This window comes from Guyanagaster necrorhizus (assembly GCF_019112545.1).
Source record: "Guyanagaster necrorhizus MCA 3950 unplaced genomic scaffold BT62scaffold_82, whole genome shotgun sequence".
Lineage (NCBI taxonomy): Eukaryota > Fungi > Basidiomycota > Agaricomycetes > Agaricales > Physalacriaceae > Guyanagaster > Guyanagaster necrorhizus.
The window spans coordinates 1-21,725 of NW_025064961.1; the positions used below are offsets into that span (position 1 = coordinate 1).

Consider the following 21,725-nt stretch of genomic DNA (forward strand, 5'->3'; position numbering starts at 1 on the left):
TATTCGTAGATGAGGAACATGAAACGACCAGTGAACTGTCGGAAATGGAACATAAGATCAAGGTCAACTGAGAAGAAATATACTCAAGATGAGAATGATTGCATTTCCAGTAAGCAATGATTGTTATGATAGTAATACTCCTCTTGGGTAAAGGAGCGTCAAGTGCCACAAGAGGTCAACAGAGACCCGTGGAACAGTGGACATTGACCCGGCCCAAGTCGCCGCAGCTTTTGATGTCCAAACTTCATCTCTCATTTTCACCGGTCTACCGTCCAGCATCTGTGCGGAAGAGGATCCCTGATTGAAAGCAGTAGAATTTCATTGAACTCCCGCGTCGCGAGCCAAATGCCTTCAGGAACAACATTTTCAGGAAACCCGGTAGCAATGAGTGAACGGTTCATTTCGTAGCGGGATTGTATGCTCCGCTGAATCTTTCTTCAGCATAGGCGAAGCTGATCTCACTGAACAGAGGAGTCTTCATAGTGAAAATATTTACAGGGGCCAATATTTTTCTTGTTCACCAGCATGATTATCGTAATTCGACTCCACGCCAATTCATCTGACAGGAAGAAATGCGCACCTTTGTAAACCTCAAACATGGCGTCCTTGTTAACTTTACTCTATCCAATGCAAGGATACACACTGCACATCACTGATATCTATAACTTGACCGCGATTAGGAATAACGTCACTACGGGCATCGGGAAGCCGTTGAAATTTGGAATATGTGTGTGGAGTCAATGGATAAGGTACCCGTTCTCCTGTTCGCTATCATCTAATGGCTAAAGCCTCATAAAAACAGAAGTAGGACCGCGCCCAGGACTATGGGACCAGGTCGTGCTCGTGGTAAGGTATGCTGGAAGTCCATGAAATCAACGCGCCTCCTATAGGTAAAGGTTCAAGGTCATCCTGTTTCTCATGCTGTTGCTATCTTTCATGTAAACATGAACACCGAAAATAATCCCTTTTTACCTTTTCACCATTTCGCTTAGACTGACGAAGACAACATCAGCCACCTGCGCCCAGCAATGGCGTACTATTGCCTGAACGATGAACCACCACCAAGGATGTGAAAACAATTCCCAAGGCCAGACATCAGCTCTCATTTCTGTGCTAAGTCAATCGTGTACGCGTACCATCCAATTTGTAGCCCTTTTCTTATAATCTATGTCGACATCACTGTTGTATCTCTCGTGAAGACGGGAACGTCCAAAATAGGTGGCGATAGAGGACCGCAGCCTTTCACCAAGGTCCTTGGGATAATTAGAGTTACTCGACCCCAAGATCACTGATATTACGTATCCTAATACACTTCACTTCCCTCGCTCCTTGAACCAAGCTATGTGCCCTCTGGATAATCACCATAACTGCCTAGTGTCAATCCCTCTGTTGTCACTTGAAGGATGATAATCGCACATTTAACTCTCGACTCAGCTATCCTTCACCAATTGCCAAAAAAGCCGACGAGATTCCCGAAATGGATTCCGTTTCACAGTTCTGGTCTATGAAATCGTCCGTATTCCCCCACACCCTCCCGTCTTGCTCGAACCGTCTTCTTCTTGCGACCCGAGGTTTGGGTCATTTACATAGATGGTCTATTTATAATGATTATGCTTCAACCAACGGCCCGAGGACCCACGGGCCTGGACCGTAATTACACTGGCTCAGAACAGAGGTGTTTGAGTCAGTGTAACGAGCAGGATATATCAAGACCAAGCATCACGGCAGTTTGAAATGGACTCTATGAATTACGAGTCAAGAAGTGGAAGAGACTCGAAACGTTACGCAGGAAAACCCATCCCCAACGTGAAAGGATCATATCCACAAATGTGAGGCTGCAGAGTCGCCAGAGCTTGGAACCTCAGGCCTCATCTCTAATTCAATAATTTTACAAACAAAATCACACTTGAACTTCGCAATCGAGAGTCCCTTTAAAATGGTCATCAAACAAAGGCGAATCCCGGATCTCCGAGAGCGCAATCCCCATATTCTGAAGAGAAAACACAATAAGTCATCGAGACGATAACTAGCACTCGCACATACCATTTCTTCGGGATTACCATCAGAACTATGCGGCGCGATCCTGAGATCGGTAGAAATCGGTTGTCTGACTCCCACCGCCTTGTTCGACACATGTTTACGGCGGTGATTAAACCTAATAGCAAAGGTAAGCTCCAGTACACATCTGAAAAATATGACTTACATAGCAAGCAGCGAGTTGACATAGACTATGAGATATGTATTTGTCAGCGATTTTCACGGCGACCAAATGGATCCTACCGACGTTTAGGCAAGGCGAAGTCTATCCCAAGGAAAATCAGAGTTTTCGGCCAAGCGATGTACTATAAACACCCGTGATTCAGAGATCACGCCATGGGGGAAACAACAAACCGCGATAAGAGCAGACAGCGAGCATGCACTACCAATCTCATCAACATCGAACAACACAGAATAGACGTACCCTGACCTCGTAGCCAACCCCGAAACAAGAACGAGCCGCATAAGACGGAGAAGCACACCTGCCGTTCTAATACCCTGTATATCAACCAGAACCACACATCCCGCAAAGAAAACAACATACGAAGTGAACTTCGTACCCTCCCTGCTCTTGTGTAGGTAATAACACATCATCAGGGCTATGATGAAATCCGTCGCAGCGATCGTGGAGAAGATGGTGTATATCGATCTCTGGTGTGAATATTGAGCATTATACGAGTTGTGTGGTAAAGACGAACCCTGATGTTCGAAATGAAGGCAAAGCCCGGAGTGATAAAACTGTCGAACTTCAGCTTCCGGTGGTATATGCAGTAGTAAAGGGTTGTTTACATGTCGTAGGTCATGACTGCAGCATTCATGTCAGTGAACGGAGCAAGAGACTGAGTGAGAGTGCGATGCCTTACATATTCCAGCACCTGGGAGGCGCGTAGTACAATCAGGAAAAATAGTCGAAACGAGAAATGAGATTGTATTACCAAGCGACGCTGCCACAGTGAGAAACTGTCCAAGGGTAAGGATGCGCAGGTGATTGAGTTATTTCGGCAACATACTTACCACGAACCATGGAAGAAATTTATGGAAAAGCCGCCCAACTAATAATAAGTTAAGCCTTGTTTTCTACTACCAGTATTCATCACGCGAAATACACACGTTTCCACAATCGAATGGCATATAACCTAGGGGTCAGAAAAGTAAGAGTTCTACCACTGCATAACAATGAAATGGCTCGTACCCTTGGACGTAGACGACGATTCCCACCTGCGAGGAAAACCATTGAGATTTGAACAATTTTCAATGTATCATGCCAACCCACATTTACGGCCAATTGCAGCTGAACACGAAAGCTAGCGTTGAAGCTTTATGTTCGAAACCCAAAGTAAATCCGTACCTTCATGCTCCTGCCAGTTTTGTGATGAGTGAGAAGGATAGTCGTACTTCCACTACAAGATAACGTACCACGTATTATTTTCCATCACAGCGGCGAAATCGCCATATATATTAATCAGATAGAAGTACAGCGCATGGCTGCTTAAAGCGACATGAAGAAGATCTAGGACCCTTTTGGCAGTAATAAATCTCCACCATCCATTCGGATAGTCATGAATGAGCGGACCAAAGCAGTACCACCTGTACCATTAGCCTCAGCTTAATTCCAATGCTGAAAGAACTTGAACGTACAGAATATCGATAGAGCCACCAGTCATTTGGGTAATCCTTGTAATATATGACCACTTGTAGATTTGTTATACCGAATAAACTATCAAACCAATTAAAAGACATTTTCGCAAGTAAGGAAGGTCGCTTACACGGCGGCTATGATAGCGCCAACGTAGAGGGCGCCAAGAATGTCCTGGGTTGTTGGAGGAGCCGAAGACATTGCGTGTGGAGGAAGCTTGGTGTCTCAGTACTGCGATTCGAGTTCCAAAGTTGGCATTCCACATACCTCAAGAGTAAGACGACCAGAAGTAAGTATAGTGACGACATAGGAAGCATCCTGCCTTTATTAGATGAAGTAAGCTGTGAGAACCCGTCAAGTTCGGCAAACGATACATGTATTGGGGAAGACATGCATATTGGGGAAGACATGCAGTGCTTTACCGAGGTAAGACAAAGGAAGAGATTCTAGACCAGTAAACCGGGCCGACTTCCTACATTTTACATCAATGCTTCATTGTAGGGGATGATTCACCGTTAGAAACATGCCTGCCATTGTACAAAATGAACAGCTTCGTGTAACCCGGTCTGGTGCTTCTATGTGATAGGATCTGATGCACGACTGACTTACTCCTGCAAGTACCGTACCATGTATGCAATGCCGATTCAGTGTAGTCTGTCTGGACTTGTGCTTGCATTCGATTTTTTGATTTGCCGACTGGGGAGTGGTAGAAAAGGGTAGTAGCGGAGCGATGATACGGTTACAGTTGTGGTCCGGATTTGACAGCAGCTGGGCCTATCTTTTTCTCTGATCTGCAGCATAATGCCGTGAAGCACGGCATTAGGCTTGATGCAGGTGCCGGTGGGGGGACATTAATGTTTCGGCGTCTACTATCCTACGATATCCTTCCTCTATCTGGAGCGATTATATCGACTAAGGGTCTTCCTTCTAAGTCTACGTTTATTTCGCTGCCGTAACTCACTAATTCTTCCACTGCATCCTAACATCTTCCACTTGCAATATGATCTCATTTCCTTCTGACCGACTGATCATTATACCAGCTCGCCGCTCCCACTGGAGGACATGTCATCACCGAAAGCTACCATGAAAGAAGCATCGTCCTGGATAATCATCATAGAAGACTGCTGATGTTGAAGATAGTGGATTCGAAGCGGCGTCCACCGAATGCAGATAAAGCTCGGGTCGAGTTCGGAATGGGAACCTTGCGAGAGAAACGAAACACAGGCGCTAAAAGGAGATCACAAAAGGGGAAAATCCTTGTAAAATGTGCATACCATGTGCGGCGTTTAAAGCAGAGCTTTTTAATGTGTTCCAGATGAGGCGTACAATGTCGAGTACTCTGGCGATCGACGCCTCTTAAACTCCCCAGACTGCAGTGCAGGTTGTGCCTGCAGGCCTTACAGTGTGGCGCCAGAGATGTGCTGGCTTTGCGCGCATTGACAAGACGACTTTGCTGGCCACAGGTAGCAGATCGCTCTGAGTTGGGAGAATTAGAGGAACACAGTAGCAATTGCACGCCTCCCGTCGCCGAGTTGGATTGGATCAGTAGATAAGAAGAAAGTCCCTTTCTCGAACGACTGTGGAGGCTGATACGTGTTGCCTGTAGTACGAAAATATGAATTCCGTATCGAGAGAACTTGTTGGACACGCACCGGGTCCAGGGAGCATAGGATATATCTATCTTTTTCTAGGGCGCTAAAAACGCAGACTTTGTCGAACGGACGTGAGACTGATACGCGTTGCCTACAGTACGAAAATAAGCATTGGACTTCGATGAAAACCGTAGACACGCGCCACGTCTGGATGGCATAGCATATACCCACGTTTTTCTAGCGTCCAATGCGATAGGGCCCTAGCAAAGGCGCATAAACAACGTTTCGAGGACTGGCAGGCAATGATATCGCCTATATTCAAGAAACATATTTACCAGATCTTCAATGTCGATAATGGCTGTCACCTGGTTAGTGAGAGAACAGTTAAGGAGAACCCTTCAAGGAACTGAAAAATCCAGGCGCTGGGAGCTTTGGATGCGGTACGGTCCTTCTGAGATTTTAAGAGCATCTTTACCGTACTTCTACGTTGTTCATGCTAGATCCCGCGACTATCACTGGCACTGAGACACTTCTAAATCAAGGTATAATTCATACGCTTGGACATATGTGACGATCAATTCCTTGGAGGAACGCTGATCAGATCAAACAAGATATCCAGCCTATTGACTCACGTTTAAACCCAGCTGTACCTGAGTTCGTCCTTTGTCATAGCGATTCACGATAATCACCTTGAAGCTCCTGCACCATACCTCCTGAGAAATTTTGAGACCGAACCTTTGACAGGAAACGCACCACACGCTATGCACCAAGGAGCCTTCTACATTTCTGAATATATCGACCAGATAGAAATACAGAGCAATGCGTAGTCAAACCGACGTGAAGAGCATCAAGGAACATATTAATTCCTCCAAGTCGCCGCGACGGGGGCATGAAAAAATGGACCAGGGTAGTGCTACCTGTCTCATGTGCTCAGCATAATGGCTGTCCTGTGTCAGAAATCTGACGTTCTGAATATCCCAGGACAAGGGATACCTGATTATCATGTTGGCGTCACGAGCTGAAGCAGAACATGGTGGTGTAATCGCACATCATATTTGTTCGCGTGATCTGGAATCCTTGTGTCTGATGTCATGGGCAATGATATAGCCTGCCGCCCCAATGGAGGTTGGGGACCAGGGTGGGTTGCGACCGAATTCAGAGGTGGCTGTGTAATTTTTTCTCCGACCATCACGAGCATAGTGGCCGGTGAGTCGGAATAGTTTCAAGTCATCATATATGGACGTCCTCCTCTAATCATATCCACGGCATATCCTTCAGGTCCTACGACTCGAGTACATGGTCCACCATATATTCTCTGAGCAGCGGATTTCTCTGAGTCAATCTGTGCGTGCATCAAAACTGGCACTATTGGGAATACATGAATTCGTCTCAAGTAAATATAAAGTACAACGTGAAAAATCATCTCTCAGACATGACAATCAAGAGGTCTCTTTGGCGTACCATTCAATGAACGGGTATCCTGGAGCGGAATACTGATGTTCTGGAACCAACATTCTGTAAGAATTCAAAGACATGGCTACAGTAGTTTGTGTACCGTTTCTGCAATAGAGCCTCCGGAATTTCCAGGTGCAAACAGGAGGATAGTAACTCTGTAACCTGAATTTACCTCGAGTCCTCCATGCTCTGCGGTTGACTTATTCTGACGTCTGTAATTGAACCTAGAAAAGGTGAGTTTGACGTAATGACCTCGAGAAGAGCCGGAAAATGCGCATGGCAGGGAGAGAGTTGAAGTAAACCAGAAATGTATTCCTTAACTATTTCATGTGGCAGGCAATGAATGATACATACGCTTGGGTGGGATAAAATCGATCCCGACGAAAATCAAAGTGTGTGGAAACACGATGTACTATAGGTATTCGTGAGATTTAGGGATGAGGATGTAGCCGAGAGACAACGGACCGCGATGAGAGCGAGCAGCGAGCATGCACTTTATTTTCATAGCTACAGCATGTGAAAGAACAAAGCAGATGTCTCATCTTGTAGCCAACCCTGATATGATAACAAGTCGCATTAGACGGACAAGCAGGGCGGCCGTTCTAGTATTTGTATATCAATGATAACTCGAAAGTGCAGGAAATAAACCACACACATAGAGAAATTCATAGCTACTCTGCTCTTGTGCAGGTAGTAGCACATCAAGAGTGCTATAATCTATGACAATCGTGGTGAAGATGTAAGTTGGGAGCTACATCATTTCATTTCAGTATCTACAACTTCCGAAACTCCGGACTAATTACATACACCAGTATAGGAAACAGTCGAGAAGTTCTGTGTAATGTAACTGTCCAAGATCATTGGATGAGGCACATGCATCGCAGCTACAAAGAGTTCTATTACATGTCATAGACGAAAGCCTGTGCAATTTTTTTCAGCGCCATCAGAGCGAGAGAGCGAATAATGTCTTACATATCCCTGCACGTAAACGAAACACAATGAAACAGATACTCGACGCGAAAGGTATGATATTATCACCAAGCGAGGTTGCAACTGTCAAGAAATGTCGAATAATAAACGAGAGAAGGAGGCTCGAATGATTGAAAGCTCTTACAGCGAACCATGACAGAATTTTGTGAAAATGGCGTAGGAGGAGAAACAGGCAGACAGCATTTCGTAAAACATCAGTAAGGACCTTAGGGTTGTGATGCACGAATTCGGCGGTGGCTGTGTCTACCCTCTTGTTCGGTTCGCTGTTGATTCGCTGTCGTTATGACTCGGGCCGCATCTATAATGGAGCCACATTAGCCATTGGTAGGTGAAAGAAGGTTTCTTGTTGTTGCGGACTTATATCTTCTTCTCTAGTGTGTTATCTCTCAAGGGAAGGCGCCGTCGCTGACTTACCCGTCACGGTCCATCTTTTCTTCGTGACATGTATCTCGCGTCTGACTGGCGTTTGTGTTTTAGAATCCGTATCGAAACCCCTGCAAATGTCGTATGCTCAACCTGGCTAGAAAATATTCATTATCTCGCCTTCATTTGACCTGGTTCAAACGTCACTTCTAAGGTTCGCTTTCGAAGGTGACCTATTCTGGAGTCTTGACATTATGCGAAAGTGCCTCCCGTCTTTGTTGAGCCTGCTAAACAATGGCATATGTATGTAATGCCCCAAAGTTGTACCGCTGAAGCCCTATGCGTCATACCATCTATAACGAAACTTGCCGTGATAATCTCAATATATGATCAGTATGTCCTTTGATGACAGTATCCGTTGCTTTCAACTATCAATTCCATAGATATAGAATGATGCAGCCGAACTCCCTCGTTCCACGGTCTATGTGATGTACTTCTACCATCTACTCACCAGAACGACTTCCGGTCAATTAATCATCTCGCTCTGCCCGCGAACCATGAGGATTGATGCAAAGGCGGTAGAATCACCGACTAACGAGGTTCTCGGCTACGGATCCGGCTCCGAGGAACTTCGTGCTAACGACCTCTATTGTCTTCATTATTTTAACTTCTCACAACGTCTTTGTTTCCATTTTCCCTTACTCGACGGCTTCCTTGCTTCATATTATATTAGGACAGCTTCCACCGCGTGGGTCAGGAACGGCTACAATAGGTGGCATATGCATAATCCTTATTGGTAAGCAGCCAGCCAGTGACTGATACCGAATCGAGAACTGATTGAAAGAGACGCCTTAACGGCCCTGTGTTAGTTCTGTTCAGATGAGGTTCGATATTCATACCAGTCCGCAGTAATCTGCGTCGTGGTCTCATCCTAGTCAACCAGGGATTATCGAGTACCTTCGTATTCGCTCATCCACCTGCGTTCATGAATAGGAAAATGCCAGAGCCTAAATCCCACATCGCCGGGTGTGACTGACGCAGCATCTTTGATCAAGACTAGTCCCGAAGTGATTTCCGGAACAAATCATCTGCGCGATTCGCGAGGATATGAACTTTCATACGGGTCTGCCGTTACGGAATTGCCTTTCTCTTCTTTTTTCCTACCACTACCATGAATTCGGTGGCAGTCATAGTCCCCTCTCTGGGGATGACGATTGGCGCTGCGTACATTGGCGCAATGCTCTCATCTTTGTATGTCGACTCTTTACCGATTCTGCGATCATTGACCCTCACCTATCACCCGGATCAGGCTATTTGGTATCACAGTCCTGCAGGTCTTTATCTACTATCGAGAGTATCCGGATGATTGGAGACTTTATCGTTATTCTGTGCGTAAATAATTGTCCCACGTCCTTACCTCGATTCACGTCGTACTTCTCACAGGTTGGTATACTCTGGTATGTCTTTATAGGAGTGACACTAGCGCATTCAAATCATCTCGTTGAAGGGTTCTCGACGCACTGCACCTCAGTCTTACTATCCATGCTATATATCACTACACCGTGGATTCGTTCGGCGATTATGTTACATTGGGGAACGTCGTATGGTTCGCTCTCATTTCCATTCTAACCCCATACCTTCCTAACCATGTGCTTGATTCTCAGGAGCTTCAAAGTACGCTTCCAATCGACATATTCCTTAATTGATATTGATCTCCGTTGTCTTTCGGCAGCTTCAGATTCTCGTCAACGTCAGTCACCGTCGATCTCCAGTACGCTCATTGACACTATGACAGGTCGTTATTATCGTATTCGTTCAGAGGTATCATAATTTCTTTCCTTCTACCCTATCCCAACTCACTCTGTCTCTCGCAGTCTTTACGCAGTCCGCCTATGGAAATGTGGGTCATCCGTAAACTCGCACATTCCCACTGACGCTACCCACACAGTCGGGCGCCATTTCCATCGGTTCCTTCCTTGGATTGTCGTATGTCTGATCTCATTCCAGCGACTTGCGGCCTTTTCTGATCTCGCCCGTCCTTCTGTAGATATTCGTGGTCGCATGCGGATTTGGTGGGTTGCACGTCTCAGAACCTCAATCCTTACTTCTTTTCTTATACATTAATATTTCCTCCTTCAGCGGTGGGAATATGTGAGTACCTGCTTCTATAGGCACCGAATGATGCACTCAGTGCGCGCCTCTAGTGCTCGTCTACAAAACGTTCGTTCGCCGAATCTCTGATATCCGCTCAAAGCCTTATGCGGTCGTCAGCAGATATACCATCACAACGTTCACGGGTTTGGCCTCAATGAGTGGAAGTATTACCTCCAATGTACATCTTTTTTCGCTAAAAATAACCGCGAATCATCAGTGGGCCATCGACGCCGCCTTCGCCGCATCCACCGGGATCGACTTCTTCATATCGTTCGCAATGTGTTATTACCTTCACAAGAGTCGTTCAATTTCAGAGTTTTCGAGGTGAAAGCAATGGCATCCAGTATGTGTCAGAGCTGAACTAATGAACTGGTTTCGGTAGTACGAACTCACGGCTGCTCGTATTGATGTGGTTTGTCCTCATGTCCGGCTTGGCGACTAGGTAAGGATATGACCCATTATCCGATGTATTCGGAACTCACGAATGCCTTTAATTTAATGTTAGTGCATGCTCGACCGTTGCACTCATCACCGCAAGTTTTCAGAACCTATTTTGAGCGAGGACCTCATGGTCTATTCAGTACATCACCCTCCCCAATACCCTCGTCTTTCTCGGAGTCGAATTTCTCTTAACAAAACGTACGTGATTGATCATCGTCAAGAGATAGATTATCAATCATCTCATGAGACAGTCTACGTCAACTCCCTGCTCTCTATGTGTGTTGTCATCGCCTTTTCTTCCATGGGACTTATTGAAATTGATACCTAGGTTGAATGCTCGAAAACGAATCCAAGGGAAAAACACCGGAAGTGGTGCGATTTCGTCGGAACCCACATCGTTCTCCAATGTAATACGCCTTACGCCGACTACCGGGTGCGTTAGCGCGGGAGATATAAAGGTACGGGTATCTTTCCGGACGAAGCTTATTTACTCAATAACATGCTAGTACGACGGGTTCAGCATACCTCTCTCTGAGATCCGTGGTAGCGGTCCTTCGCAAAATCAGGAAGACTCGTCTCAAATCGTCGGGGATAAGCGGTCGAGAGTCGAGTTCACCATAGTGTAGGTATGATGGATGGTGTATTATAAACAGGTAGAGTTCCGAGGAGAATTTTTTATCCTGTATAACTTACCGTTTATCTATAGTGGATCCAAAGCTAGGCAGAGTACAATAAGGATAACTTGATGATTTGTCGGGCACCTGGAGGGACTTGCCTTTCAAAATTTGTGCGAGACATAAAATTGTGAGCGCTGTGCACCGCCAGACAGTCATAAGGTTTGATGTGACCACATGAACTGTTTGTCATCTTTGATACCTCCTACCTTTCTTTGATATCGCAGATACGGTTTGCTCTTCTATGATTGAGTGCAGGTGTTTTGTTGATCTCTTTTCTGATGGTCGAAATCAGGCTGAGTTCCGCGATTCCGAAGACGCTGGGCATACGTATCCACCTACCCTCATCAACCTGTGACGCTGCCGGTGGTGTCATAATTTGATCATCCACAAATCACGGGTACACAACTTGCTTCCCATGCCCTCGTCATAACTGGCTCTGATAGTCATCTCTGAGAAGTTTGAACAGCAGCGACCGATCTTGCGTTTCAACATTGAGATCACGACATCAAGAAGCAAGATGTGGTCCCGTTGACACTGAGTAAGTTGATTTGGAATTGGTCGTGGTGCCGTGATGGTTCTGCTTACCCATTATATAATATAAGCCAAACATAACGTCCCACAGCTTCTTCCACACCGGGTTCATAACCCGCAATGACTTCGGCGTTGCCTACCATCCAAGATACGTTCGGCGCTCTCTATGTGGGAGCTATACTAGCTGCCGTGTAGGAGACATTCCTTCCTTACGAAAAACTGCCTATTCACTGATTTGATAGTTTATTCGGCATTACGAATCTACAAGCTGTCATGTACTACAAGAGATACCCCGACGATTGGTGGCTCTATCGCTATTCTGTATGTCGTTATTCCTTTTGGTTTGTTTCACACTAAACCCAATGAGACAGGTAGGGATGCTTTGGTTCGCTCATTCATTCGCCTATCGGGGGGGTGGCGACTAACCTGTGACAGGATCCTCGATACTCTACATGTCGCTTTGAGCACATATGCCCTATATGTCTTTCTGATTGATATGTACGGGGATTTACTCCGCGCCCTAGAAACTACTGTGCGGTGAGTTCTCGAGCAGATGCACGACGTTGAACTAATTGAAGATTCGTTGTTGCAGGAGCATGCAGGTGATTTTCTTGATTTTCGATAATGAACCTACCTAACGGTATACTCAGTTGCAGTTGTCTGTCAATGTGTGTTATCATAGTGTATTGGCGCTTTTTTAAAATTTCAACGCTGTTCCTCCTAGGACATGCTCGTCGTATTCGTTCAATGGTTCGAGGATGCCGTTACTCTGAAGTGACTAATGCAGACTTGTTGTTTTATTAGGGTATATGCTATCCGTCTATGGAAACGTTCGTGTTTTGAGGTAGTTGTGGTTCATGTTAGCATTGCTGAATCTTTTCGTAGTGGGACGCCATTTTCACAAAATTCTCCCACGCTTTGTCGTAAGCACCCCAATAAATTCTCCCGCGTCCTACACCCGCTTATTACTAGCCAGTTTGTCACCGTGACAGCTTCGCTTGGTAGCAGTCACCTCTCTTCTCTCGATGATTTTTCTGATTCTGATTTATCCAGGTGCTGGGATATGTAAGAAATCATTGGCTCACTCGTTTTGATCGCGCTGACAGGAATCTACAGTTATAGTCTATGATATGTAAGCGAACATTTGTAGCCGTATGCACCATTTGAAATGATCCCTCGCAGTTTTCATGTCCCAAATCTCGCATCGGCCTCCATTATCAAGGTATGTGATGTATGTACGCTGTACGGTCGGGGATACTCAAAAAAAGAATACAGAGATCGATTTACACCTATTGCTCCACAATCGCCGCGGCGGATTTCATAATAGCCGCAATGATGTGCTATTACCTGCACAAGAGCAGAGGAGTTACAATGATCTCCTCGTATATTATTTCCTTGCCGAGACCTTTGCCTTCGGGTTGATATACTCTTTCAGAACGTCCGCCACACTTCTCCGTCTAATGCGGCTTATTCTCATATCAGGGTTAGCTACCAGGTGAGGACATTCGCTTTGATCTTGTCCATGTTGCATCTGAAGAAAATGGCAGTGCATGCTCTCTATTTACTCTCATCGCGGTCCGTGTATCTTTAATCGACCCTGATCCAAGATCTTACAGCTGTCTGCAGTATATCGTGTGGCCAGAGTCTCTGATCTTCCTAGGAATTCATTTCGTCCTATCTAAACGTCGGTGTATTCTATTACCTTCTGATAATGGCTAACGAATTCATTCACAGTCTACGTCAATTCCCTGCTTGCTATGTAATTCATCTTCTCAAGATGTTTACCTGAAACTTACCTTTGCTAGGCTGAATTACCGGCGCGAACACAAATCGAACAAGGCAAAGTCAGACTATGAAGTCAATTCAACCCTCCGGATCGCACCTCAGAGTTCCCAAGCAACTCCAGAAGAATCCGTATGTTCAAAAGCCTCGTTACGGAGTTAAATTCTTAACTAGTGTTTCGTTCAGAATATTGGCTTCCAGAGCTTTGGCATTCCACTGAATTCACTCACTGAGAGTCAGGGCGATCATCATTCTTTGGATGACAAGGTGGATCGTTCAAAGGTATCTCTGAGCGCCCCATTGTGAATTCTGAGAAAAAATCCGTTTTGTACTGTATATCTATTGAATTAGCTATAATGTGATACAACACAGAAAAATTAATTACGGACGAGATGCCTTCCTCAAAAGCGAGGTGTTCCAAGTGCTGGTCTCTAAACTGGTGGTGAGATGAGTTCCCGGGTCCCCCAATTGCGTCCTCCTGGAACCACTTCACTTGGCTATCTAGTAGCCGAAGGTCTGCTGCATACTGTACCTCTCCAACTCCGCATTCTGATATTTGGATTAACAAGACCGACTCGAAACGTCCTAGGCTATCATGCCTCCACAGTAAGCTTTCAATGACCTAGCCTTTGCACTGCTGCACCGACGGCTGTAGATAATTAGGTATAGCATAAATTCAGTAGTCCGAGATCGATATGCCCTTCACAATGTTTCGCTTTTCTCAATACAAAATCGAGACAGGAAACGAAAACATCGGCGAAGCGAAGTGCCGCCCAAGCACCGAGGCTCGTCGAAAAGCGGAAAAAAATTCAATTCGCCTTTCCCCTCGCAAACCACCACTACTGCCCACGAGGACGACTGCTCGACAATGAAGGAACTATGGGGACATAGCATCCTTGTATTTTGCTACCCTCGTAATAATAACTGTGGCAGCTGCTGCTGCTGAGCTCCCAGCAATGGAATATATCAGGGTGTGCATTTTCCGGGGTCGTTAAAGGGCTTTCCTCATGATTTCTGTGTCTCTCAGCTACATAATCAGTGAGATCAAGGCTTATAATTTACCCCAAGATCGAGGAATTTCGATTCACTTGGGATCCGGAAACACACACTCTCTCACAACGGTAAGCCCCTTGTCGAAAAGAACCTCCTCCGGATGTTGCTTATCAGTATTTTGTAGTGTCCTACACGATCAAAAGAAATAGATATAAAGTATATTATCTGAGTGTAGTGCGCATCTCATGCTTTCCGTCGACACTGAATTCTCAGCCAAAGATGCTACCGTTTTTGGTACGTTCCGTTCTTAACTCAAATTTCATTATTTAGTTGCCAATAGCCAAAATGGAAGGAGACCGAGTGCACAAGGCTGATTATATTGGTACCAGCAGGGTATGTGGTATCAAAAAGTACACTTGGACCTGAGATTGACCAGGTGTTCAATGCCGGAGATGGAATATTAACGATCCTACATCAAAGGAGTTGGCTGCGCTTGTGGCTTCTTTGTTGCATTTATAATCTATGGTATGATGAATCATGATTTTCTAATTAGCTCTGTCTGAAGAGGCTTCAATGTCATTTAGTTGACTTCTAACAGGATCTGTTGATGGTGAAAAGATCCTGAAGAATTGATGATGGCCACAACTCCTTTAGTTGAAAACACCTTCTTGCCAGTGGTATGAGGCCCTTAGCTGACAGTTCTACAACCAGTCTAAAAGGCTGAATTGACTATTAGACATGGGTTGGCAGAGTGTGTTGCCCTCATGTCCAGTGTTCTTACCCTAGGGTTGCTGCAGCACCTTCATTATGTCACCCACCAGCACCTTAGCAGATTTACACAGATTCCTGTCTTTGGATGTACATTCTGACCTTAATCAAATTGTTATTTTACTTAATTATTTTTCCCCAGTCTGGCATCATCATTAAATTTCATAACTATCAAATGCCTGGACCCTGAGGGGTAGATTCAGTGTAAACACTCATTGATGTATAGTCTGCATAAAATCATTCAGAATTTCCATGACTTATTCAGACCTGCCCAAAGATGATTACCAAAATGAATTCAAATTTTTCAAACATGATCATACAACAATTTTAGTCTTCCCAAACTGACATTGGCTCAGAGTGTACAGCAGGAAAAAGCTTCACATCACAGAATAGTTGACCTCTTGGCTTTGAGACATATGAGTGAGATAGATGACAAGAAGGTTCTGGAGTTGTTAGACTCAAGTGTCACATGAGCAGATACATGTGATAAACAGGCATCACCTCACACTTCAGGTGATCAACTGAGTTCACTGAATGCATATTCTGTCTGGTGTGTCACAAGGCCTAGGATTGGCTCTAGTATAGAATGAGATAGAATAAACTTTAGCTTGAAGCTGGGGATTCCAGTGAGAGCGAGCCTCTTAAATACTGTACATGTCCTGTTCTAAATATACTACTACTAATTGTGCATCATTGAGTCTCTTGTGCCCATTGTCCTTGAGTATCACTACTGTACATAATTGAATGATTATGCATCATTGAGCAATGCTGTTGCATCAAAAGACAATGATGAACTTGGTCTGTTGTGATGATTGAGCCATGTCCCATGGTCTTAAGCACCTGTGTTAGCACTCTGACTAAGCATAAATAGGGGTTAAAACAGGAAAAGAATGAGAAAATCATAACATTACCCCCTCTTTAAGACCATTGTCCTGATAGCTTAATTAAGGGATAATTTGTAGTCCTGTATGGCATCATTGGCATCCATCAGCTTTTCATTGACCCACTGGTTAGATTCAGGGCTGTAGCCCTTCCAGCTCATGAGGTAATCCATGGTAGTTGTCATACTACCACTCCTTGCCCTGATTTTTCATAGTTTGTGGTTTAGAATTTGATCAATTTTATAGTGTTCTTTGTCATTGATTAGGTTGGGAGGTGGCAGTGGTGGACATTCTTGATTGGAAAATGCTGAGGCAATGTATGGGGTTAATAATGCCTCATTAAAGACTTTATGGACTTTCCATGTGGCTGGTAGCTTGAGCTTGTAAGCACCAGCCCTGACTTTGAAGATTATTGAGAAGGGGCCAGTGCACTTGTTGGCTAATTTGCATTTTGGCCACAGGAGATGGAGGTTGCTTGTATCAAGCCAAACCTTGCCATTGGTGGCATATGTGTGTGCTGGACAGCAATGTTTATCGTATTGTCATGCCATAGCAACTGCAGCCTGCTCAAGGGCAGTTTTAGTTTCTGAGTGGATTTTTGCCATGGTAATGGCTGTTAGGCCCAAGCATCACATGTACAAATCCACATGGTAAATGGGTGTCCCTTCACACTTCGAGGGATCAGCCAAGTCCACTTGATTGTGTAATCTGTATAGAGTGACTCAAGGTCAAGTATTGACTCAAGGTAGAATGGTGAATATAAACTTTAGCTCGAAGCTGGGGTATCTCAGCAAGAGCGATGAGTCTTAAATACTGTATAAGTTGTGCTAATAATACTACCACTAATTGTGTCTGTCTGTGTCCATGGTGCTCAATTGTGCTTGGTTGTTGTTGTCATACATAAAAGGATGCTTGTGGGTCATTGAGCATGATTGTCTAGGTTGACTGATGGGTGGTTAGTTATGACAACTAAGCCTTCCCACCATCTTGTGCCTCCTGACTAAGCATAAATAGGGGTAAAAACCATAGTGGAAAGGGGAAAATCATAACATTACCCCCTCCTTAAGACCATCATCCCAATGGCTTAATTTAGAGATAATTCATAGTCGTGTATGGCATCGTCTGCTGACATTTGTTTTTCATTTACCCACTGGTTAGATTCAGGGCCATACCCTTTCCAGCTGACCAGGTAATCCACCATTGTTGTCATCCCCCTGCCCTTTGCCTTGACTTTTCAGAGCTTGTGGTTAAGGACTTGGTCGATTTTGTAATGCTTCTCATCATCAATTAAGTCTGGTGGGGGTGGTGGTGGGCATCCCTGGTTGGGGAAAGCAGGGGCGATGTATGGGGAGAGGAGGCTTTCATTGAAAACATCATGAACCTTCCAACTGAGTGGCAGGTGGAGTTTGTAGGCACTTTCCCCAAGTTTTGAGATAATAGGGAAGGGGCCCATGCATTTGTCGGCCAGCTTCTTTTTGGGCTGTGGCAGGTGCAGGTTCATTGTGTCCAACCAAACCTTCTCATTTATTGCATATACATGAGCTGGCCACTGGTGCTTGTCATATTGGCTTTTCATTGTTGCTGCAGCTTTTTCAAGAGCGGTTTTGGTTTCTGCATGGATTTTGGTCATGTCAGTGGTGAAGTCTGTTGATGTGGGCATAGTGGTTTGGTGGCATGTGGATTGGGGGACATTAGGATGTCATCCATGATTGATGAAGAATGGGGTTTGCCCTGTAGCCGAGTGGACCTAATTGTTATGCTGGAATGCTGCAAGCACCAACCATTCAACCCAGTCATCTTGTCGATAGTTAATAAAGAGGTGTAGATATTTTTCAATCTCTTGGTTTGCCTGTTCCATTTGCCTATCGGTTTGTGGATGGTATGTGGTAGAGGCATTCCACCTTATGTTTAGTAATTTGTATAAGTCATCAAGAAACTTGGATACAAATTGTGGTCCCCTGTCAGAGATGACTACTTGAGGCATTTTGTGTTTGGCATATACCTCATCCTGCAGGATTTTTGTCCACTCTTCCGAGGTTAATTCTGTTAAGCACATGATCGGTATGATGGCTTTAGAGAATCGATCAACAATGACAAGGATGGCATCATATCCATTGCATTTGGGTAATCCGGTAACTATATTGACTGAAATGTGGGTCTATGGGGCTGATGGGATCTCATTTGGGTGGAGGAGTGCTGCATGTGGTTGTGTTGAAGCCTTCCCCCTCTGGCAAACTTCGCATACTTTGACGTATGTCATGATGTTGTTCCCCATTTTGGGCCACCAGTACTCTTGTAAAACAAGTTCTTTGGTTTTGGCAATGTCTGGGTGTCCTGCTGTTGCATGATCATGGCAGGTGGCTATGATCTCCCCTCTTAGTCCTTGATCCCTTGGGATATAAATCCTTCCATTGTAATGGATCATCCCCTCTTCCTTTCACATTCCTCTTTCATGGTTGAGGGAAGGTGCGATTCTCTGATCCCACTTGTGAGTGTCTTGAGTCACACTTTTGATCCACTCATGAATTTCTTCTTCCATGGGCATTATCATGGCTCAGAAATGCTCAGGCCGAAGGATGGTGACTCCCATATTATTGTTCCCTCCTTGATCATGGTCAGCATGTCAGGACAGGAGATCAGCTTTTTTGTTTGCTGCTCCTGCTTTGTGATGTAGTGTATACTGGTATTGCATAAGCTCCATGACCCACTGGGCCTGTCGTCAGTTCAATTTCTGTGGCTGTTGGAAGTATCTGAGATTCTGGTGGTTGGTCCAGATCTCAAAAACTTCAGAGGCTCCGATCAGGTAATGTCGCCATTCTTTGAGGGCGAGCATTATTGCCAGTAGCTCCTTGTCATAAATTTCATAGTTCCTCTCTGTCGTGGTCAATGCTTTTGAGAGGAATGCGACTGACTGCCATTTCCCTTCCTGCTCTTGAGATAGTACTGCTCCAATTGCTCCCTCACTGGAGTCAGCCTCTACTTGGAATTTCTCTTCCTGGGATGGTATGGCAAGGACAATGTCCTCAGCCAATCACCATTTTAGATCAGCAAATGCAAGACATTGGGAATTTCCCCACCTCCATAGGGCATTACCAGTAAGTTGGGTCATAGGTCAGACAATCTTGCTATAGTTGTGGATGAATCGTTGATAGAAGTTGGTGAACCCAAGGAACAATTGCAACTCCTTCTTCTTCGTCGGCTCTAGCCATTCAACCACCCCTGCAACCTTGACTGGGTCCATCTGGATACTCCCCTTGCTGATGATTACTCTGAGATATTCTGTCTCTGTTACTTTGAATTCGCACTTTTCAGCTTTGAGGAACAGCTTGTGCTTTCTCATTAGGGCAAGCACTTGCCAGACCAAATCCCAATGTTCCTTCCTGGTTCTGGACATGATTAGGATGTCATTGAGATAGATCATGACTTTTCCTGTGGTGATGAGATCTTTAAATATATCATTCATCATCCACTGGAATGTGGCCAGGGAATTGGTCAGCCTGAAGAACATAACAGTGGGTTCAAATAGATCCCAATTGGTCTGGAATGCAGCCTTCCACTCATCCTCTTCCTTGATTCGAATGTTGTTATACCTCCATCTGATGTCAAGCTTGGTGTAGTATTTGGTGCCATGGAGCTTGTCCATTAGTTCTGAGATCAGGGGTAAGGGATATCAATTCTTGATCATCATTTCATTCAACTTCCAGTAATCTTGAACTGGTTGGAGTTTCCCATCTTTCTTCTTTATGAAGAAGAATGGAGATGCCATCGGGGACTTGAAAGGCCAAATACACTCACTGGACAGGTTTTTGTTGAGGAACTTGTTGAGTTCCTGCTGTTTTTGATTGCCGAGGGGGTAGGTTTTGCAGTCCAGGTTGGCATTAGCATTGGGAATTAGTTCTATGGCATGGTCCCAGGGCTTCGGACTCAGGAGTTTGTCAAAGCTTTCCTTCTCGAAGAGGTCTTGGTAGTCTCAGGCCCATTCTGGCACCATTTCTTCAAACATCCTTTCCGCCTTTCCTTCATTGGCCTTAGCCACCAAGTCATTGGCATGGTGGATGGCTTGGATATGGATCTCCCTCTGTAGGTCCATGGCTAATATGGTTTCTCCATCTTCCATTTCTTCATCCCACCTATCCTCTGGATCTTCATCTGGTAGCTCGAATGGAATTTTCCTACAACAGCATTGGGCAAAGATGATCCACCCAGTCTTCCAATTGATGAGCGGATTATGCCATATTAGCCAGTCATATCCCAGGAACAGCTCCTTTGTTCCAAGATTCATTACAGCTAGGTTGATTCATTCAGAGTGATCTCCGATAGTCATGCGGAGTTCAACAAACTCAGTGATTGAGCCAGCCTGGTTCTTGGTCCCATCGGCATTATATACCAGGATGGAAGCCATGGTGGATCGAGTTGGGAGTTTGTTTTGGAGTACAAAGGCACAATTTATCGAACTCCCAGTGCATCCACTGTCGATTAAAGTGGTTACCAAGTATGTAGATCTGGTGGTCAAAGTTTCGATCTGAGCCTTTGCCATCAGATCCCTTCCAGGAGTCTTGGCTTGTCAGATGAATTTGCAGGGTCTCTTTAGCTCATCAAGCCATTCGAGTGCCTTGCTTCACAGGGCATCCTTTAGTCCTGCAATTGCTTTGTCCATTGCCTCTTCTACCTGGGTCCAGTGTACCCATCCCTTAAGCGCAGCTTTGGCCACACTGCTGTTTACTGCTTCCTTGATGGCTCTCCAGATCCATTCCATATCGAATGGTCTGAGCCAATTTGGGGGGCCCTCTGCCCCTTTTCAGCCTGTAGGTGTTTGAGTTTTTTCTTGCGATTCTGCAGTGAGCATGGTAACAGGCTGGGGTATATTCAAATGCATTTGTAGTGGTAACATCGATGTAGCTACAGAAGTATCATAAGTCTGACTAGTGGGCAAGATAGGCACACCATGGAAGTCCTCAGCTGATCCAGTGAAATTGCTCACTGGTCAGCCCTGTCTTTTACCTCCTCCACCTTGGTCTCCTTTTCGAGTTCCTTGTCTTCTTTTTGCAATTCAGCTATCTGCACCCATATGTCTTCTTGGGTGTGCTTCTTCTTCAGGCAATCCTTGGCCATGTGTCCCTTCTGGCTGCAATTGAAGCATTTGCCTTTCTTCTTCAACTGATCTATATCCATTGGTTTGCCCACTCTGGTGTACATAGTATCTGTCCCAGTTTTCTGGGTCAAGTAGGCCATTGCCATTGAGGGTCCCAATGATTTCCTGGCAGTTTGCCCCATTTTGTTTGGGGTTGGTGGGGTTGGTTTCTTGGCATACTCCTATAGTGTAGATGACTCTGCTTTCTGCCTTTGTCATTCTTTATACATCTTGATGATCCACTCCTTCCATTCATTGTACCCAATGGACATCAATAACTTGATGCCCATGGTG

The 21,725-nt window shown here is 45.0% G+C and overlaps 5 protein-coding genes across 5 annotated transcripts; 2 read left to right on the forward strand and 3 right to left on the reverse strand.

Annotated features, from left to right (window-relative positions):
• Positions 1-1,774: 1,774 nt before the first annotated feature.
• BT62DRAFT_1081697 (uncharacterized protein) lies at positions 1,775-4,097 on the reverse strand. The gene is made up of 21 exons (XM_043179697.1): positions 4,068-4,097; positions 3,941-4,014; positions 3,804-3,889; positions 3,676-3,754; positions 3,611-3,624; positions 3,454-3,555; positions 3,386-3,395; positions 3,311-3,328; positions 3,230-3,255; positions 3,148-3,173; positions 3,052-3,089; positions 2,973-2,997; positions 2,901-2,912; positions 2,829-2,842; positions 2,736-2,777; positions 2,582-2,688; positions 2,392-2,527; positions 2,285-2,342; positions 2,204-2,228; positions 2,044-2,155; positions 1,775-1,990 (listed from the first exon to the last, which is right to left on the reverse strand). Exons 3-21 carry the CDS (start codon positions 3,872-3,874, stop codon positions 1,901-1,903), a joined length of 1,005 nt encoding a protein of 334 aa, XP_043032739.1. The 5' UTR covers positions 3,875-3,889; positions 3,941-4,014; positions 4,068-4,097; the 3' UTR covers positions 1,775-1,900.
• BT62DRAFT_770244 (uncharacterized protein) lies at positions 3,846-4,431 on the reverse strand. The gene is made up of 3 exons (XM_043182225.1): positions 4,201-4,431; positions 4,068-4,145; positions 3,846-4,014 (listed from the first exon to the last, which is right to left on the reverse strand). Exons 1-3 carry the CDS (start codon positions 4,347-4,349, stop codon positions 3,942-3,944), a joined length of 300 nt encoding a protein of 99 aa, XP_043032740.1. The 5' UTR covers positions 4,350-4,431; the 3' UTR covers positions 3,846-3,941.
• A 273-nt stretch (positions 4,432-4,704) lies between these two features.
• On the reverse strand, positions 4,705-7,210 carry BT62DRAFT_1014186 (uncharacterized protein; the record flags this gene model as incomplete). The annotated part of the gene is made up of 12 exons (XM_043178175.1): positions 4,705-4,900; positions 4,948-5,273; positions 5,326-5,368; positions 5,421-5,525; positions 5,821-5,846; positions 5,898-5,978; positions 6,019-6,024; positions 6,079-6,182; positions 6,727-6,766; positions 6,821-6,944; positions 7,075-7,132; positions 7,186-7,210. The coding sequence occupies 12 exons, from the start codon at positions 7,208-7,210 to the stop codon at positions 4,705-4,707; spliced, it is 1,134 nt and encodes a 377-aa protein (XP_043032741.1).
• Positions 7,211-9,081: 1,871 nt separating this feature from the next.
• Positions 9,082-11,504, forward strand: BT62DRAFT_770917 (uncharacterized protein). The gene is made up of 19 exons (XM_043182226.1): positions 9,082-9,324; positions 9,383-9,461; positions 9,517-9,530; positions 9,581-9,679; positions 9,738-9,747; positions 9,806-9,823; positions 9,869-9,894; positions 9,948-9,973; positions 10,022-10,059; positions 10,121-10,145; positions 10,213-10,224; positions 10,278-10,293; positions 10,345-10,385; positions 10,445-10,551; positions 10,610-10,639; positions 10,809-10,866; positions 10,920-10,944; positions 10,997-11,126; positions 11,175-11,504. Exons 1-19 carry the CDS (start codon positions 9,245-9,247, stop codon positions 11,292-11,294), a joined length of 954 nt encoding a protein of 317 aa, XP_043032742.1. The 5' UTR covers positions 9,082-9,244; the 3' UTR covers positions 11,295-11,504.
• A 492-nt stretch (positions 11,505-11,996) lies between these two features.
• Positions 11,997-14,669, forward strand: BT62DRAFT_1014189 (uncharacterized protein; the record flags this gene model as incomplete). Its single annotated transcript, XM_043178176.1, has 20 exons — positions 11,997-12,067; positions 12,119-12,197; positions 12,244-12,413; positions 12,469-12,478; positions 12,527-12,544; positions 12,601-12,626; positions 12,681-12,710; positions 12,762-12,877; positions 12,930-12,941; positions 12,993-13,008; positions 13,059-13,098; positions 13,152-13,258; positions 13,312-13,371; positions 13,424-13,451; positions 13,503-13,560; positions 13,611-13,635; positions 13,682-13,790; positions 14,248-14,264; positions 14,322-14,556; positions 14,613-14,669. The coding sequence occupies 20 exons, from the start codon at positions 11,997-11,999 to the stop codon at positions 14,667-14,669; spliced, it is 1,284 nt and encodes a 427-aa protein (XP_043032743.1).
• Between the last annotated feature and the right edge of the window lie 7,056 nt (positions 14,670-21,725).